This window comes from Otolemur garnettii, unplaced genomic scaffold, assembly GCF_000181295.1.
Source record: "Otolemur garnettii isolate 467f Iridium unplaced genomic scaffold, OtoGar3 scaffold00001, whole genome shotgun sequence".
NCBI classification, from domain to species: domain Eukaryota; kingdom Metazoa; phylum Chordata; class Mammalia; order Primates; family Galagidae; genus Otolemur; species Otolemur garnettii.
In genome coordinates, this window is record NW_003852396.1 from 29723346 (window position 1) to 29742268 (window position 18923).

At 49.8% G+C, this 18923-nt stretch overlaps 1 protein-coding gene across 2 annotated transcripts in view; it reads left to right on the forward strand.

The window, feature by feature from the left end:
* The window catches only part of PDE2A (phosphodiesterase 2A), a 65400-nt gene extending 58138 nt beyond the window's left edge, over nt 1-7262 (forward strand). For both annotated transcript variants that reach the window (XM_023510464.1, XM_023510500.1), the window contains 13 exons: nt 108-220; nt 874-951; nt 1796-1918; nt 2388-2458; nt 2724-2846; nt 3195-3282; nt 3627-3674; nt 4626-4700; nt 4862-4961; nt 5264-5376; nt 5757-5795; nt 5937-6043; nt 6378-7262. In XM_023510464.1, coding sequence (XP_023366232.1) covers nt 108-220; nt 874-951; nt 1796-1918; nt 2388-2458; nt 2724-2846; nt 3195-3282; nt 3627-3674; nt 4626-4700; nt 4862-4961; nt 5264-5376; nt 5757-5795; nt 5937-6043; nt 6378-6588 — 1289 coding nt within the window. In that variant the 3' untranslated portion in view covers nt 6589-7262. The remainder of the gene's footprint in view (nt 1-107; nt 221-873; nt 952-1795; nt 1919-2387; nt 2459-2723; nt 2847-3194; nt 3283-3626; nt 3675-4625; nt 4701-4861; nt 4962-5263; nt 5377-5756; nt 5796-5936; nt 6044-6377) is intronic.
* The last annotated feature ends 11661 nt before the right edge of the window (nt 7263-18923 follow it).

Sequence of the window (18923 nt, forward strand, 5' to 3'; positions counted from 1 at the left end):
GAGGGGCGCGGGATCCATGCCTGGGCGGTCACCTGTGGGCACTCTACGAGGGCAGGTTACCGCCCGACCTGTCACCCAGTCTTTCCTAGCCTCTCTCCCTTCCTCAGAGGTAATTGGAGTGGCCGAGTTGGTGAACAAGATCAATGGACCGTGGTTCAGCAAGTTCGATGAGGACCTGGCCACCGCCTTCTCTATCTACTGCGGCATCAGCATTGCCCATGTGAGGGCAGGGATGGGGAGGGGGGATTTTCGGTTCTCTTTCCCCAGTGGCTCTCTCTCCTTGCTCTGTCCACGCTGGTTGATTCCCTGGTCAGAGCCCTGCTGCTGGGGTGCTGTGCAGCCTTTAGTACTCTCTGGCAACCTCTAGGCTCAGTTTTCCATGTGAAAATTGGGAATACTGTTTCTCGCCCTGTCCACTCAGCCTACCAGGAACAAGAGAAACTCTGGTTGTCAAAACCTCCCCCCTTCTCTGGAAGCAACCTCAACCCAACCCCCTGCTGAGCTTCATTTTGGGAAATGTTGGGTCTCACTTTTCAGGCCTGCTGATGGCTCTGGCCTGGGAATCCCCCAGGTCCCTGGCATTATCCCCCTCCCTGTTTCTCTTTCCCTGCCTTGGCCTCTGGGCTCTGTCACTGGGTCAGGCTTAGGAGGAGTGCAAAGTGTTATATCAAATGCTGAGAGGATCTGGGGAGGAGGAGCATGAGGTTAAAGGTGGGGGTGGGGTCTATACTCTGGGCTGGGACACAAAGGCTCAGACTAGGGGCCGAATGGGACAGGAAGGGGATTCTGCCACATCTCTTTGTCCTAGTTCTGGACATTTCTGAGAGTTCACAGCTGTTTTCCTCAAGCCACACTTTTTCCTCTCTCTCCTAGTCTCTCTTATACAAGAAAGTGAATGAAGCCCAGTATCGCAGTCACCTGGCCAATGAGATGATGATGTACCACATGAAGGTGGGTGAGGCCTGCCAGGAGCGACTGTCCTCCCCCCCAGCATCCCCAGGAGGCCCAGGCTTAGGCTGGGCTTCCTGATTACTGTCTACTGAGGATGAGAAGACAGATGCAGAGAGACACAAGGCCTCCTGCTCACCTTAGGGCCAGCCTGCCTGCCCCTACTCCCAGAGCTGTTTTGAGTTCAGCCCCAAGGCTGGAAGGAGCCAGTAGGACCAGCCCAGGGAATAACTTGATTCAGCCAGATATTTCCCATGTCCAAGGAATAATCCCCACCTTGGGAATTCTTGAAGGCTAGGAAGCCTACCTGGGATCTTTCCCCAGCTCCCCCATGTACAGTGGTCATATAGCCCTGGAAAATCCTCACTGCTGCTATGCCATCCCATTCCCAGATTCCATGTCAGAAAAGCTGGCCCAGACCTTAGTCAAGAGTATAGAGTAATCACAATGTGGACATTTCCTGTCACCTGTGTCCAAACTAGACTTTTTGAATATGATCAAAATTATAGCAAGAAGAGAAAACCCTGGGAAGTTCTCCCTAAAAGGAGAAATACTAGAGTTGGTATTTATGAAAGGCTGCCATGGCTTGGAGGGTCACAAATGGTGACATCCTTGCTAAGGATATGCTGTTATAGATAAAGGGTGGTCATAGGCAGGGAAGTGTAGTAGGTGGGCTGTAGGGCTATGAGGGAGGTAGGTACCTCCTGCCCAGCGAAAACCCATGGATTGATGGCCCAACTGTGATGCATTCTGGGTGAGGGGCTCTTCATCTGCTATGGGAATCTGAGGGTGAGGACTCTGTAAGGGGTGGAGGCTGTCTTCTAATGACCTGGCTGGTCCACTCTAGGTCTCTGATGATGAATATACTAAACTTCTCCATGATGGGATTCAGCCAGTAGCTGCCATTGACTCCAACTTTGCCAATTTCACCTATACCCCTCGCTCTCTGCCTGAGGATGACACATCCATGGTGAGCTAGCCCTTCTCTACTTGATTGGGGAGGCAGAGGGCATGCAGCCAGAGATTTGAGTTAAATGTGCATAAGAACTTCCTAGTAAGATGGAGTCTTCAAGGAAGGCTGTGGAGGCTCCCTTACAGATGGAATGGGGCCACAGGGGCTGGACTGGATGATTCCAAAGGCTGCTCATGAACCAACAGTGCCCAGGGGATGTGACCTCAGGACTTGTACCCCCTCATTGTTTCTCTAAGATTTGTGTGAACTTGATTCTAAGAGTTCTTAAATCTTCATCCTTAGATCCCTTAGATGTCTAAAAGTTCACAGTTCCGAGAATGCTTGGTTTGGCTATTTTATGGTTTTCTCATTTAGATTTAAGGTTCTAAGACTCCACAATTTTGAGTATGGGACTTGAAGAAGGGTCCAGGCAGAAGCCCCATCTTGATACTGACCACCCTCTTATATGTCCTCCCGCCCTCTCCAGGCCATCCTGAGTATGCTGCAAGACATGAATTTCATCAATAACTACAAAATTGACTGCCCAACACTGGCCCGGTGTGTCCACATGCAGACAGCTCCAGTCTTGCCTCCCTCTGTCCTCCACTTTCACATCCACTGTCCCCATTGTTCTGGGGAGAGTTCTTTTTGAGGTCAACTAGGGGAGGCTCAGTCTTAGCGGATGGGGAGGATCCATGAAGAAAAGCAATTCCCAGACATTGGGACTGTCAATAATGGCAAGACTTGGGGCTAGGCAGAGACAGAAGGGCTTTCTGGAGGAGGAGAGGCTGAGGTCCCTGTGCTGTCCTCTCCCCTCCCCCAGGTTCTGTTTGATGGTAAAGAAAGGCTACCGGGACCCCCCGTACCACAACTGGATGCATGCCTTTTCTGTCTCCCACTTCTGCTACCTGCTCTACAAGAACTTAGAACTCACCAACTACCTCGAGTGAGTGGCTGCATCCTCCTGCATCTGGTAGCTGCTGGGGTCCCCTTCCCTGGGACAAGGAAGTACCCCCTGTGTGGCAGGCATTTACATGTACCACTTTATCAGCTCCTCTTAACAGGCCCACTTTCCAGAAGGGACTTACCCATGGCCACGCAGCCAGTGAATAATGGGCCTGATTTAAACCTAGGTCTGCCAGACTCCAAACCAGACCTATTTTTTTAGGAAGGGGACCCAGGTGTCCCCACCTGTCCAAATAGCTCCTGGACATCTCATCCAGCTGTCCTTTCTCTAAGAGGCCTGGGAGAGAGCTGTGGCCTGACCTCTTTCTCCTTTCTGCCTCCCCACCAGGGACATCGAGATCTTTGCCTTGTTTATTTCTTGCATGTGTCACGACTTGGACCACAGAGGCACAAACAACTCCTTCCAGGTGGCCTCGGTGAGACCCTACCCTCTTCACAATGGAGACCCTCCCTCCTCGGGTGTCTGGCAGTCTCACCCCCTCCCAACCTGAGGAAGGTGGGAGTTAGTGGGAGCCAGGTTTGGAGCCAGGAGGAGGCTCTCTCTGGTTGCCCCAGTACCTAAGCTAGGGAGGGGAGAAGGGCAGGAAGGAGCAGGACAATGCTTAGTCTAACTGCAGTGGTTCTCAACCTGTGGGTCGTGACTCCTTTTTAACAATGAAAATACATTGCGGCATTAGGAAGGTTGAAAACCACTGGTCTAACGCAATAGAACTTGGATCCACATGTGAGGAGTGACTGGGTTTTTCCTGGGCTTTTCCAGAAATCTGTGCTGGCTGCACTCTACAGCTCCGAGGGCTCTGTCATGGAGGTACTGCCACTTTGCTCACCCCTACCCTCCTCCTCTCCTTAAGGCTACTGACACAGTTATGACCTAGCTCCTCCTATTTGTAAACCATGTCTCCAGACAGGCTGTGAGAGCTGCAGCTACTTCAAGGGCATGTCCAGCTCATTGCCCTGGAGTGGGCTTAGGGAGGTGCAGGTGGGGACTTTTGTTCAGCATGTTTCCCTCTGGCTGTCTGGGAACACCTCATGCCGCCCATCCCCCAAGCTTGGGATGGGCTCCACGCTCATCACACTCACCTGTCTTAGATTGTTTGGTTCGGGTCTGCCCACCTCCACTTAGGGGCAAGGACAAAGTCTGAGATGTCTTTTAGTTTCCTGCACTTGGCCTGGGACTTGGCACAAAGTGGTAGCCAAATTTCCAAGGTCACCTTGCCCATGTTGCCTCTCACAAAAGAGGCCGCCCCTGCTTGCACACCTCTAGAGATGAGGTGCTTTCTCTCTCGCTCCCCTGGGAAGCCTGGTGGCAGCCCTGGTTCTGCCCTCTGCCGCCAAGGATAAGCCTGCTCTTCCTCCGAGTGACAGCCCTTCAGCATCAGGAGACAGGGGCTTGCCCTTGCCTCATCTCTGACTCTCCTTGTCAGCAAACAAATGTTTTCTGCATGAATTAGTGTCTAGAACTCCAAGGGACCATTTCAGAATTTTTCCAGCTTGTGAGGCTCTCAGATCTTGTTGGGTGTCTCCATGTCATGTGACAACTGAGGAATCTGAGGCTCAGAGCCAGCTAGGGACTTGCCCTGGCTCACACAGAAAGTCACCTTAAACTCAGAAAGAGAAGTGAGGTCCTTGACTCCCTCTCTCTGCCTGCTCTGCTGGCCTTGGGGGCCAGGGCCTATTCAGGCTCTGCTCCCTCTCTTGGGGTCAGAGGTGAGGGGAGCCCCTCTGCCCCAGCTGGGCCCCGTCATTCCTCTCCCCCCAGAGGCACCACTTTGCTCAGGCCATCGCCATCCTCAACACCCACGGTTGCAACATCTTCGACCACTTCTCCCGGAAGGTGATGGGGCTATGGCTGGAGATGGGGGTGGGGTGGGGTGGGAGCTGGGAGCTGGCTAGAGATAGGAGAAGGAGCTAAGGGGTGGAGGGTCCTGGAGGGAGGTTGAATGGGTGGAGTACACAGCAGGAGGCCATGACACCTCTCCACTTGCCCTGGCCCAGGACTATCAGCGCATGCTGGACCTGATGCGGGACATCATTTTGGCCACGGACCTGGCCCACCACCTCCGTATCTTCAAGGACCTCCAGAAGATGGCCGAAGGTGCCTGCTGTTAGCCTTGGGCCTCAGGGCTGGGAAGGGGCAACCTGGGAAACACTTGCCAGGGGAGGGTCCCCAGGGGATCAGCTCTCTGCCTTCTAGGATAAGCCTGCTTCTCCTCCAAGTGACAGACCCCATGGCATCAACCCCTGCCCTGGCTGCACAGTCCAAGCAGAGAGGCCCCTTGGCACCCATCTAGACTGCCCAATTCCCTGGGCCACGCTGCGGTGGGCCTTGGGAGCCTTGTCCTCAGAAGGGGCAAGGAGTATGGACACCTCTCCTGGATGCCATCCTCCCCCCAACAGTGGGCTATGACCGAACCAACAAGCAGCACCACAGACTCCTTCTCTGCCTCCTGATGACGTCTTGTGACCTCTCTGACCAGACCAAGGGCTGGAAGACCACAAGGAAGATTGCAGTAAGTGCTAGCCCTCCCTGGGGAGGCACAGGCTAGGCTACACACCTGCCTGGCTCTGTGTAGCCCCTGCAGCACCCCTTCTCTGTGCTGAGCTCAGCCTGGCTGTATTTTGGGGAGACAGAAACCTAGACATCTCAAGGTAACAGATGGGGAGACTCAGAGAGGGACACAAAGTTACCAAGGGTCACACAGCAAGTCAGTGGACCAGAACCCAGCTACTCCTTCCCATCTGGGGCTATCCCACTGCTGAGCTGAGGCTGGTGAAGACAGGTCCTGAGGTGTGACTGAATCACTGGGCCTTGTTCTCTGTGCTCTCCTGGGAAGGGGCTATCTGAGGAGCTTGGGATGCATAGGATGTGATGAGATTTTTGGCCTTTTAGGAGCTGATCTACAAAGAATTCTTCTCTCAGGGAGATTTGGTATGTGTGGAGTGATTTCAGGATGTCCATGTTGGGGGAAGGTTGGGGAGGCTGGCCTAAGGTAGGGAGGGCTGGGTTAGCCTGACCCTAGTACCTGATGGAGGAATGGGAGGAGCAGGCCTGATGATGTGATGCCTTTAGGAGAAGGCCATGGGCAACAGGCCAATGGAGATGATGGACCGTGAGAAGGCCTACATCCCCGAGCTGCAGATCAGCTTCATGGAGCACATCGCAATGCCCATCTATAAGTGAGCAAACCCACATGGGTGGCTGGGCACCCTGCTCAGAAGGGGTGGGACCAGGTGTGGACGTCACAGTAAATGCAGAAGCTGAGTTTGGCCTGGCCCGGCTCCAACTGACCCACCCCTCTGCCTCTGGGCACAGCTGTCCCCTGCTTTGCCCCTAAGTGGACCCTGCACTTCATCTTTGGTCCTCAATGTGAAGAGACCATCATGCTTTCCTTGTGGGTCCAGTCCTGTGCTTTAGACTCTTGTAAGAGTTCTACCTCTGGCATAGCCCTAATCTTTCTTGCTGCCCACAGTCTGAGTTTTGACCTCTAACTCTGACCTCCTGCACCTGTAGGCTGTTGCAGGACCTGTTTCCCAAAGCGGCAGAGCTGTATGAGCGTGTGGCCTCTAACCGTGAGCACTGGACCAAAGTGTCCCACAAGTTCACCATCCGCGGCCTCCCAAGCAACAACTCGCTGGACTTCCTGGATGAGGAGTATGAGGTGCCTGATTTGGATGGCACTCGAGCCCCCATCAATGGCTGTTGCAGTCTTGATGCTGAGTGATCCCCTCCCTGGACCCTTCCCTGCCCAGGCCTCCTCCCACTGCCCTCCACTGGTCTGGCCAGACCCACTGGGAACCAGAGCCACTGGACTGTAGACCAGGACTTCCCATGTGATGCTGGGCAAGTGCTGACCTTCCTGGCCCTCAGCTTTCTTATCTGTATAATGGAAGCAAGACTTCCAGCCACACTGAGACTTTGTGATTTGTCCTTTGAGAGTACGGGGTGACCAAATGAGCAGTGGGCCCCGCTCTCTGCCTCTGACTGCACCTCCCCAAGCCATTCTTTCTCTGAGCAGCTTGATGGTTTCTCCTGTGCTCCATTCTGCCACACCAGGTCTGTGCCCTTTTCTGCTGGAGGACCTCCACTCCTTGGGGTCTCTAGGATCCTCATGGGAGGGGAAGGTGGGACACCTGAGTGAACAGAGGGTGAGGCCTTGTAAACAGTCCTTGCAAACAGTTTTGCTAGAGGACTAGAAATAGCCATGCAGCACAGTTGCCCCCCAAAGACCACCACTATACTGATGGGGGGTGGGGCCAGGGGTTACATGGACCTGGGGAGAGGGAGCTCTGGAGGAAAGCAGGATGACAGTGATGGGCAGGAAGGGTCCTTGCACTAGGAGACAGGCCCAGGCAGGCATCAGCCATGCCTTTCCCTGCCTGTGTGATCCTGGGCAAGTCCCTCCCTCTGTCTTGGAAAAACATGAGGGTAAGAAAATCTGTTTTCTAAGATCCATTATAGATCAGTATCTAAAATGGCTTCATAGTTCTGTGGAGTCCCACAGAGGTTTTGGAATGTCTCTGTCACCCTAAGGCACAGAGAGCCCAACCCTGAGTCCCTCAGTGGCGCCCTGATTGTATCCCCTCTGCCCGAGCTATTTCCCTCTTCCTGCAGCCAGAGAGAGACCTGGCCTTAGCCCTGGCAGGGCTTTCTCCTCTTGAAGGCCATATCCACCTGTGCCCCAGGGCTTGGCCTCTTGAGTCAGCCCAGCCCCTGGCTTCTCTCTTCTCTGTTTTGTTCTGTATGTGTTGTGGGGTGGGGGGAGGGGGGCCACCTGCCTTACCTATTCTGAGTTGCCTTTAGAGAGATGCGTTTTTCTAGGACTCTGTGCAACTGTTGTATATGGTCCCGTGGGCTGACCGCTTTGTACATGAGAATAAATCTATTTCTTTCTACCAATACTCCCTCATGGGGCTATTTGCAGACTTTGTGCATGGGGTGTGTGGGGGTAAACAGAATTGGGAGAGGAAAATGTCCTTTGGAACTGCCTGTCTGCTGGAACCCCCACCTCTGGTGCCTAGCCCCTTTTCTGAGGCAAAGACCCATTGGGGCATTCCCTGAGCCTGCCCTGGGCCAGATGGTGCAGTTTAGGAGTGGATGGCAGATGAAGAGGCCTGGCCATGGAACAGGGAAAGGACAAGTCAGCTGGCAGAGATTGCAGACTAGAAAGAGAAAACTGAGAGACTAATGCAATTAGGAAGACTTCTTGGAAGAGGTGGCCTGAAGCTCCTCCTGGACCTTCCATGTGCTGGCCTACTCTGGTCATGAGTGCCCACATGGAGAAGTGGAGGGATGGGGGTGGGGGAGACAAGCCCAGATCAAGAAGGGCCTTGAACTTCATTCAGGCTGTGGAGTTTGGCTCTAGTCTGTGGGCAGTAGAGAGACTCAGGCAAAGGTTTTCAGTAGGAGAGTGATTCAGATGCGCATTTTAGGAAGATCCTACTGGAAAGCAGAGAAATGATTTCAATGTGGAAGTGTGGGCAGAGATCATCCTATGGGTGGTATTCTGTGCCTGTGGTGGGAGAGGAGAGAAATTCCAGAGATGTGGGATTGGCAGGACTTAGTGACCAATGGGATGTGGATACAGAGAGAGGACTGAGAGGCACCCCGGGAGGTGCCCTGGAAGGTTGGGTCCATGCTGCCCCAGGAAGAGACTTGGGTGGCTGCTCAGCACTGCCCTCACACACTATCTGGTGCTGGGTAGAGCTCTGGCAGGGGGTGAACTTCAGAAGGGCAGCTGTCTGGGGATGCCAGGAGAGAAAGGGAGGAGGAGGCTCCTGCAGAGACTGCCGTGGCCCACCCCAATCATAGAACACAAGGCTTGGTTGGGCTCACTGGCTTCCCTGCTTACAGTGAGTCTGTGGAGCAGATGCTATTACTCCATTCTATAGCCAAGTTGCCTGAGACTCAATTATCCACCAAGGTTAGAATGTGAGCCCTGCCTGTCTGACTCCCCTCCAAGGGCTTTCTCTGAAATAGGACACTCAGGAGGGCAGGGTCTCCGCCTTCAGTCTATGCGGGACTGTTGTGGGGCACAGGGGAGGTAAGTGAGAAGTAGGTTGGGACCTGGAGAAGGAGCTAGGATCAGCTTTGTGTGTGTGTTTGGGGCAGAGGGTGGGGTGGAGGGGCAGCAGACAAAAAGGGATGTGGACAGTGGCTTGTAGTGTAGTTTATGGCCACCAGGTGGTGCCAAACTTTTGCTGTCCTCAATTCCCAGAGGTCAGAGAATGGTATGTGGGGGTGGGGTGGAGTGGGAGTGGGGTGTTGGGGCTAACCTTCCTCTTTGTGGGCTAATCTTATTCCCATTCAGGTTGAGTATCCCTTATCCAAAATTCTTGGGACCAGAAGTGTTTGGACTGTTTTTGGATTTCAGAATATGTATATGCTGTACATATATATATATATATATATTTACTGTGTTTCCCTGAAAATAAGACCTAACCCCAAAATAAGCCCTAGCAGGATTTCTATGCATTTGTTAAATATAAGCCCTACCCTGATAATAAGACCTAGTGATGGGCGTGGCTATGCATTTCAGTGCGGAGCAGTAAGACATCCCCTGAAAATAAGCCCTAGTGTGTCTTCTTGAGAAAAAATAAATATATGACAGTGTCCTGTTTGGGGGGGAAACACAGTATATATATATTTATTTCCTTTTCTTTTTCTTTTACTTAAGACAGGGTCTTGCTCTGTTGCCTTGGCTATAATGCAGTGGCATCATCATAGCTCACTGCAAGTTCAAATCATTCTGGGCTAAAGGATGATCTTCCTGCCAGAGCATCCCAAATAGCTGGGACCGCAGGAGTGTGCAGCCACACTTGGTCAGTTTTTCTATTTTTTGTACAGATGGGGTCTCACTATGTTGGTCAGTCTGGTCTTGAACTCCTATCTTCCTGTCTTGGCCTCCCAAAGAGCTAGGATTACAGGTGTAAGCCACCATACCTGGCCTGGATTATAGTAGAACCTCTGCAAGTCAACCACCCAAGGGACTGTAACAAACTGGTCAACATAGAGAGGTGGTCAACATAAGGAAGTAGGCCTGCTATAGTGATACGTACATGTGGTGCACATCCAGTCTATGAAAGGTAGGTCAGCTTAGGGAGGTGGTCAATGTAGGGAGGTGGTCAACTGTGGTGATTCTACTATATTGGCATATACATAATGAGTTATCTTGGGGCTGGGACCCAAGTCTAAACACAAAATTCACTTGTTTTTTTATATACCTTATACACATAGCCTGAAGGTAATTTCATATAATAGTTTTAATAATTTTGTGCACAAAGCAAAGTTTGTATACATTTAACCAGGGGTGGAGTTTTCTACTTGTGGTGTCATGTGAGCACTGAAAAGGTTTTGGATCTCGGATCTCAGATTTTCAGATTAGGTATCCTCAACCTGTGTGCCCCTTTCAACACTCACAAACACAGCAGCCTTCTCACACCAACACATGCATGCATACACACTCACATACAGACACCTCCACGCGCAGGTGCTATACAGCCTATATCCTACGCAGACTCCACAGAGAAAACAGGGAAGTATTTCTTGGGGACCTCCAGTCCCTGTAGCTATTCTCTGAACAGGACTGAGGTCCATCAGTTCTGCCTGAGTGAGACCTCATGTTCCCTGGGGGTGTCTGCCTGCTGAGTGCTCTCCCTCTGTGGGGGATCCCTAGGAAGGCAGGGCCAGCCTTGCTATCAGGTGTGGGCAGAAGTGATGCCTCCCCCAACCCTCCTCTGTGCATGAAATATTCTGAGTCAGAGCCAAGGTCAGGGAGGGGGCTCAGGATGGGAAGAAGGGATAGGTGATGAGGGCATTGCAGGTAAACTAGGAAAGTGGGCTGGGAGGAGGGGAAGTGCAGCGGGCTGTGCAGCGGGCTGTGCCCCAGGCCTCAGCCCACCCACACTGCTAAGACTCCCAGCATTCAGTCTCCTTGAAACAGGTATGGTGGAGGGGTCCTGGGTGTGAGGAGAGGAAATGAGCCAAGGAAGGCGTGAGGTGGCCAAATGGGCGGGAATGCAAAGACAATGCAGACTCTTAGGAGGGTGCCTGGTCCAGGGAGGCGAAGGAGCTCCGAGCAGGAGTGGAGACCCCTGGCCAAGGTAGCAGGCAGACCAAGGCAGCCATTGCCCCCAAGGCCAGGCTCTGGACAGCACCTGGGGAGAGAAGGGGGATTTGGGGTTAGGAGGGAATGAGAAGGGTGAAGGGAAGGAGGGAGAAGGCTATAGCGCAGTGGTGTAAGGAGATCAAGGATGTCAGAGGAGGTCACTTAGTGACATAATCCGCACTTCTGGGTTCTCTCTCCTGAAACACAAAGCAAGAGCTGTCCCCACACACTGGCACCTCTGCTCTCCAGCGTCTTTGCAGTCCCTCTCAGCCTCTCATCTTCTCCTGGTGGGATGAGCTTCAGGATTCCTTACTGTCTCAGTTTTTCCTTCCCTGAACTGGGGTGATGAGCCCTGCTAGAGGCCTTTGAGATGAGGCAGGGAAGAGGAGACCTGTATAGGAATGAAATCTGACAGGTGGCATGGCCAAATTGTCCTCTGAGGAAGTACCAGGGTGAGTCCACAAAGGAAGCAAAGTGCCACCAGGTTTGGAGACTAACGAATCAGGTGTGAGAACGCAAGGTGAGGAGACCTCCTGCCAAGACAGCTGCCTCTCTCACCCGCTAAATCATCCCTGGAGAAACCGCAGAAACTGAGTGGGAATGTAGGATTCTAGGCAATGGTAGCAGTGGCCTGGGGTGGACTGGGGATGGGGACAGGTAAGAGCTGAAGCTGGGCTGGAAGAGACCACTTGCCTTACACTGCTGGGACAGTCACTGCATCGTCCCCTCTGCGAGACTCCTCAGGTGAGGAGCTGATGTGGAGAGAAGGGGCTGACTTGGTTTCCTTGGGCATCACCCAAAGGCTCTGCTCCTCCCCATTCCTGGGCTAGCGGCTCATAGTCTGGGGCCACGGTTCTCAACCTGTGGGTTGCGACATTTACAATGTAACAATGAAACTACATGGTGGCATTAGAAAGGTTGAGAACCACTGGTCTAGGGAGATACCTCATCTGGGCACTCCTTCTCTTCTAGAGATCCTAGTCAGTGGAGGCGCCAGCAAAAAGCAGTGTCCAGCTGCTGCTATGTGGTACAGCCATCACCTCCACCCTTACCTGAGTCAGGAGCCCAGCACAAACTAGGGCCTGCTTTCAGCTGGTCCCCAGCACACATCACCTATCTGACTCATGCTGCCCTCAAAGGAGACATCTGCCTGCAGGTCAGAGAGTACAATGACTAAAAGAAAGAAAACTTAACAACACACAAGTCTTAGGCAGACTTGCTGGAACAGATGGACCCAGCATTTAGAATAAATGCTTTAAATTTCCTAAAGGGAGATATTAGTAACATGAAATAAGAATAAGAAATTATTTTTTAAAAATTCTGAGTATTGGCTTGGTGCCTGTAGCACAGTGGTTGTGGCGCCAGCCACATACACCAAGGGTGGCAGGTTCGAACCTGCCCTGGGCCAGCTAAACAACAATAACAACTGCAACAAAAAAATAGTCAGGCGTTGTGGCTGGCGCCTGTAGTCCCAGCTACTTGGGAGGCTGAGGCAAAAGAATCGCTTAAGCCCAAGAGTTTGAGGTTGCCGTGAGCTGTGAGGCCACAGCCCTCTACCGAGGGTGACATAGTAAGACTCTGTCTCAAAACAAAAACAAAAACAAAAAACTCTGAGTATCATGTGTGAAACTGTAATAGTTGAAATAAAGAAGGTAATAAATAAGAAGAGCAGGGTGGCTTCAACTAAGAAAAAAACAGTGAACTCTGAGGATCTGCTGCACAAACACTTGGCAAAAACAGTAGGAAAGGGATCAAGAAATAGAAAGTAGGAGAGAAAATGAAATATAAGCGATGGGGAGGGCCAACAAAAACCTATACATTATTTCACAAATTTAAGACTGCAAAGAGAAAATTCTAAAAACTTTCAGAGAGAAAATGCAGGTCACCTAAAAGGGTGAATGAATCACGTTATCATCAGTATTCTTAACAGTATTCACTGCTGGGTGGAATGCAAAATGGTACACCCAAAGAATGCATGCACACATCCCCTACACTCAACGGATAATATACGGTCTTTCTGCATAGACTGAATATTTGAAAAAGGGACCACCTATTAGGCCACACAGAGGCCTAGAGCCTCCAAAGGAGCAATCAATGACACGATGTTTTCTGATCACAGCGCAATACGTGTAGATATTAACAGACATGAATAACAAAATAATGGTTAAAATTGCCACGTAACTGGAAATGAAATAGCATGTTATTATTCTTAAGTTAAAAGGAAAGCAATACACAAAATTATGCAATACTATACTTAAAACTGTACTGTCAGAAAAAATCTCCCCTATATTCTGTACCAACATTTGTGCAATGGCTGAAGCAGTAACGGTGAAATTCATATCTTTAAATTCATTTGTCAGGAAACAGAAGACTCTAAAAATGAATGAAATAAATGAGCTCAGCATTCAACTCAAGAGGCTTCACTCCATGTGCCTGTGAGTTTTTGTTCCTCCAGACATCAGGTGCACAGGGTTGAGCTAATCATATGCCTCAGTTCTCAGCATGGAGCCGTGCAGTGCACCTGCCCCCAGCCAGTCTCCTCTGAATCCCTTAATAGCTCTTGTTGAGAACTTATCAGTCTCTAAGAGCAGATACTTTCAGAGAGTATCTGGTTCCCGGCCTGTAGAAAGCCTTGCTGAATGCTTACTGAGTGAATGAAGGACTAAATGAATGTGCAGAAGAGTGCAGTTAAAGGAGGAAGAACAAATGACTGAATTAGTAAGTGAATATAGGTGAATGAGTGAATGAGTGCTAGAATGAAAGCGTGAGCGAATAAAGAGGTAAGGGGCGACTGGATTGGGTGAGTCAGTGCACTGATGAATGACAGGTGGGTGAATGGATGGGGAATGAATGAGGGAGGGTGGCCCACTTGCCCAGACTTTGGGGACTGCTCTCCTGACAGCAGGCACAAGCTGAAGTGGCTGCAGGTCTGTTTGGTGCTCTGAAGGGTCCCTAAGCTGCATGCCTGCCCCATCAAAGAAAAAGTTGGCAACCTCATGGGGGAATTAATACTTCTTGGGAAGACTGAGAGGGTCTACAGGGAGAAGAATATGGTGTTCCCAAACCTGAAGACCAACCCCTAATCCAGGCAACTGGAGGTGAACTGGCTCTGTTGAAGTCTGGGGCAGGATGGAGGGAGGGACTGAGCCTCGGCCTGGGATAAGCCAAGCTGTAGGCCAAGCCTATTTTGGGTGCTGTTTAGCATTAATTTCATTGCTAGTAATCCCCTGATATAGAGAGGTCATATGACCTGCCTAGGGCCACTCAACTAGGACCTGACGGAGCCTGGATTTAGACTCCAAAGCCATGAGTCCATCCCACCCTGTAACAGCTCCTGAGGTCAGGTGGGGTGGGTGGTCCCAGGCTAGGAGACCATGTTGAGGGGAAGGCACCTGCTCCAGGAAAGAGCTGCAGATCCTCCTGGGCCTTCCTTGCCTCCTCTTGGCCGTGGCTAAAGGATCAACAATTCCTTACATGGAAGGCTGTCCATAGATGGGATGATTATTGTGCCCTTTGTAGGCAAGGGAAACTGAGGACCAGAAACTCAGCTGGCAGGAACCTCCCTTAGAACAGGTGGAGCTTAAAGAACAACTCCAGTGTCAGATGGGGAAACTGAGGTTCAGAAAGGGGCAGGGACTTCCAAGATCACACAGAGATCCAGAGGGAGAACAAGGGGAGCAGCAGCTCCCATTTCCTGGCCCAGGGTTCTCTCCCCTGTCCCAGGAATGGCAGGCAGTCTCTGGTCCCTCAAATCCCCAACCTTAGACCCCACCCTGGGCTCTCCCTGCACACCAAGCTCTGGGAGCTGCCTCGTGTCTCCGACATCACTATGTCCCGTACCTGCCTGATGCAGGTTAGAGCAGCTGACCCCACTTGCTTCTGAACCACTCATCTGGCCCTCAGCTTAGACTACCTGGGCAAGGCGTGTCTTTTAGAGGCACATGGGTTCTCTCCCCAGTTAGATTGCAAGCCCCTTAATGTTAGAACAGATACATCTCAGCTCTGGTTTCTCCCATCCCTATACAGAGTAGGCACTCAAAACAGGTATACCGACTGACAGAAAATAGCAAAGTGTGGACTTGAATGCATACGTTGGTCAAAATTCAGCTGAAGACTGAAGGGGACCCTAGGAAAGTCTCCTCTCTGGTGCCCTCCTCAGACACATTAATTCCATTTCCTCAACTCCAGGAGACTCCTGGGCTTTATCTGAGCTCCCGGCTGGTGCCATGGCATGGGAACTCTCCCCAAGAAAGAAGCTGAGCAGTCGTAGGCCTCACCACATTTATTTCCTACCTCTTAGGAACCATAGTCATTGCCTGATTTCCAAAGGCTTGAAAATCTTCATTGCATGTATTTTGTTCTTTTTTTTGGTTTATTATTTTAGACAGGGGGGGTAAATCTTTTTTAAATTTCAGATTAACATGAGGGCACAAACCCATGTACGGCTAATGTCCAAGTTGTTGCTGTGTCCTTCCCCAGGGAGTGTGGACAGCAGGGCAAATCTAATCTTTATTATTCCATCTTGGATGGGGGTATAAGTTTATTAATTTTTATTGCCCTACAGTACTCTATGTTTGAATGTTAACAGACATTTGGATATTGACATTTTGGCTATTAGGAACAACAGTCCTATGAACATCCTTGTACGTGTATGTTTTGAGTTTTCTATTCTATGAATATATTGGATTTTTTGTATCAAGTTCTCCTGTTAATTTACACCTTCAAGATTCCATCTGGGATCATTCCCTTCTACCTGAAAAACACCCTTTTAGTATTTCCTGTAGCACAGACCTGCTGCTGATTAATTCTCTAATTTCTGCTCATGTAGAAATGTCTTTATTTCTTCTTTATTTTTGAAGGATATTTTTGCTGCTATGGAATTCAAGTTTAGGAAGAGTTTTCTTTTAGCCCACGGAATGTAACATTCTACTTTCTTTGCATCCCCATTGCTTGTGATGAGAAGTCAGCTATCGGTCTTATTATGGTACCTCTGGCTGCTTTTAAGATTTTATCTTGGTTTTGGGTTTTCAGCGGTTTTATCACAATGTGCTTAGGTGTGGTTTTCTTTGTATTTACCCTGTTTGAGATTCACAGCATTTATTTTTTTGTGCCTGTGGTTTGCAAATAATATTTTTTTCAATCTGTGGCAATTTTGTCTTTTTTTGATATGATCTTCATGAAGTACAGATAAATCCGTTTCTCATAATTCCCAAAGCATGATAAGAGAATTCTGCAAAATTCTAATGATATACTGGGTAACAGAAGAGAAATAATGATGAAGACATGGGGAAACATTTTAAATTAACCACTAAATTTTTGTCCTTAGGATTCACATTTAACATCCCTGTGTCCTCAGCGGCAGTCTGTCTCCTGAACTCTTATTAATTTTTTTTTTTTTTAGAGACAGAGTCTCACTTTATCGCCCTCGGTAGAGTGCTGTGGCATCACAGCTCACAGCAACCTCCAACTCCAGGGCTTAGGCGATTCTCCTGCCTCAGCCTCCCAAGTAGCTGGGACTACAGGTGCCCGCCACAACACCTGGCTATTTTTTGTTGCAGTTTGGCTGGGGCCAGGTTCAAACCCGCCACACTTGGTATATGGGGCTGGTGCCCTACCTGCTGAGGCACAGGTGCCGCCCTGTCTCCTTAGCTCTTGATCTGTCACCAAGGATGTGTCCCTACCTGGAGTCAGGGCTTTCTACCCCCTTGTCTGATGCCTGTTGAGAAGGGAAGGTAATTTCCCTTTGTCTCTCTTGTTTAAGGTATACTTCTCTGTGAATAATTACATTTTAATGCAGAGAAGTTTAGCATTTCATTGTTTAGAACTTCTCCATATCAGAATAGGATTTTCAATTTACCACGGAATAATCAAAATGTCTCTTAAAATATTTTGCCCCAAACAATAGATAGCTCTGTTCCCAAAGACAAATTCTGCTTCTATTTTCCTTTTTTTTTCTTAAGAGACAGAGTCTCTCTTTATTGCCCTTGGTAGAGTACTGTGACGTCACAGCTCACAGCAACCTCCAACTCCTGGGCTCAGGCAATTCTCTTGCCTCAGCCTCCCGAGTAGCTGGGACTACAGGCATCTGCCACAACGCCCAGCTGTTTTTTTGTTGCAGTTTGGTTGGGGCTGGGTTTGAACCCACCACCCTCGATATACAGGGCTGGTGCCCTACTCACTGAGCCATAGGCGCCGCCCTCTGCTTCTATTTCTATATTATGTATATAAAAGAATATAAAAAGGATAATCCCAGAAGGTTTAATATAGAGGTCCCCCTTTCTCTAGCTTTACTTTTAGCCATCAATATTGAGATTCCATCACAGTTGACAATAGTCACTCTAACCCTATATTTCTGGCTAAGGTTGGTCAAGGCCAAATTACTTAGGCTTGATGATGTGGACAGTGTGGGGCAGAGCACAGAAGTTGTCACTGGCACAACAAGGATTCCACTTCACAGTGGGCCCCTGAGTACTGATGTGGACTCTCCCCCAAGCCCAACAGAATAAAGGACAGCCAGTGTGGAGGCCACCACCTGCCCTGGTGGATTTCTCACTCTCTGCTTTGACCATTTGGCTCCAAGTGTACCCATGAAAGGAGTTAGGGCATCAGCAGGGAGTCGCCTTCATGCTTGTGTCCCTACCTCTACCAGCTCATTTGCTGTTTCAGTGGTGAACCAAAATGGTCTGTGTCACCATTCTCACCTATCTTAGTACTCAAGAGAACCCTCTGTCATCTGGCTTAGCTCAGTAGCCCATATATCTATCCCAAACTGCAGATACAATCACCCATTTACCCAGTCTCTTCCAGATTGCCATCCTGTGTTACAGAGGCTGGCAAAATAGAATAACATTTCCCAGATGTCACTATACCTTGGGTTTCATGTGGGACCTGAGTTCCATCAAGAAGGTGCCTCTGGTAAGACTTGGAGACAGAGGCATTGATGACCACATGTGGATAGATAGAATCACCAGGAAAGCAGCTGTGAAAGAGGTGTCTGGGTATTCCAGAGATATCCCTGGAGGAGTTTCTCATACCCAGTACCTTACATGGGTGCCAGGTTACAGGTGCAGGGTGGTAATGTAGTTTCCACTAGAAGATTCTCATAGTGTAGTTGGGTGCTTGAGCTGGTTGCATTGTCTCTGGCCTTGCTATCTTTGGCTGTGTGGCACTAAGCCTGGGTTTTTTTCTCCCTCTGCGTAATCCTGCATGGCGCACACAACTAAGAACCCTGACTGATGCAGGGTTGTTGATGCAGGTTGACTAATTGCCTGTCTCCTCCAGTAAAACCCGAGTTCCTTTAGGAGACAGACTAAGTCTAGTTTATTTCTATGTCCTTAGCACCCAACCCTAGAATAGAAGACAGAGTATCCACCCAGCAAATAGTCACTGAATGCTTCAATGAAATGCCAGTCATTATTAAAAACCCATTCTGAGCAATTGTATGTAGTGAGGAGCCAGCAGCTGGCCTGCATATCTTTAGGAGTATCTCAGTGGTGGTCACTGAGATACTGACAGCCAAGCAAGAGTCACCTCATTCAACAGGAGATAATAGTTTGCTCAGCAAAACCATGTCTGCATGACGAGCAGTCAGACCTCCCACCAATGGAAATCATGTTCACTGCGGAATCATGCTGCGTGACCAGGCCAGACATGGATCAAAACAAACCAACTTGTAGCCTGGCAGCTCCAGTGTGCAAAATGATATTCACTAGGAGTAGGGCATATAAAAGTAGGACACAGGAAAATAGCTGAATTTACATTATGTGCCAGCTAATCAATTTTAAAGTATCACCAATGGAAAATTCCTCCTTAAACAAATGTCACCTAAAACTGCCCCCAAGCATGTTTTCACCTCTTCATGTGGGTGTGACTGGTGACCAATATGTAAGCCCTCAATTTTGTCTTCTCTCTTATTGTTTTAGTAGTTTTTTCGTGACACTCTAAGCCCCTGC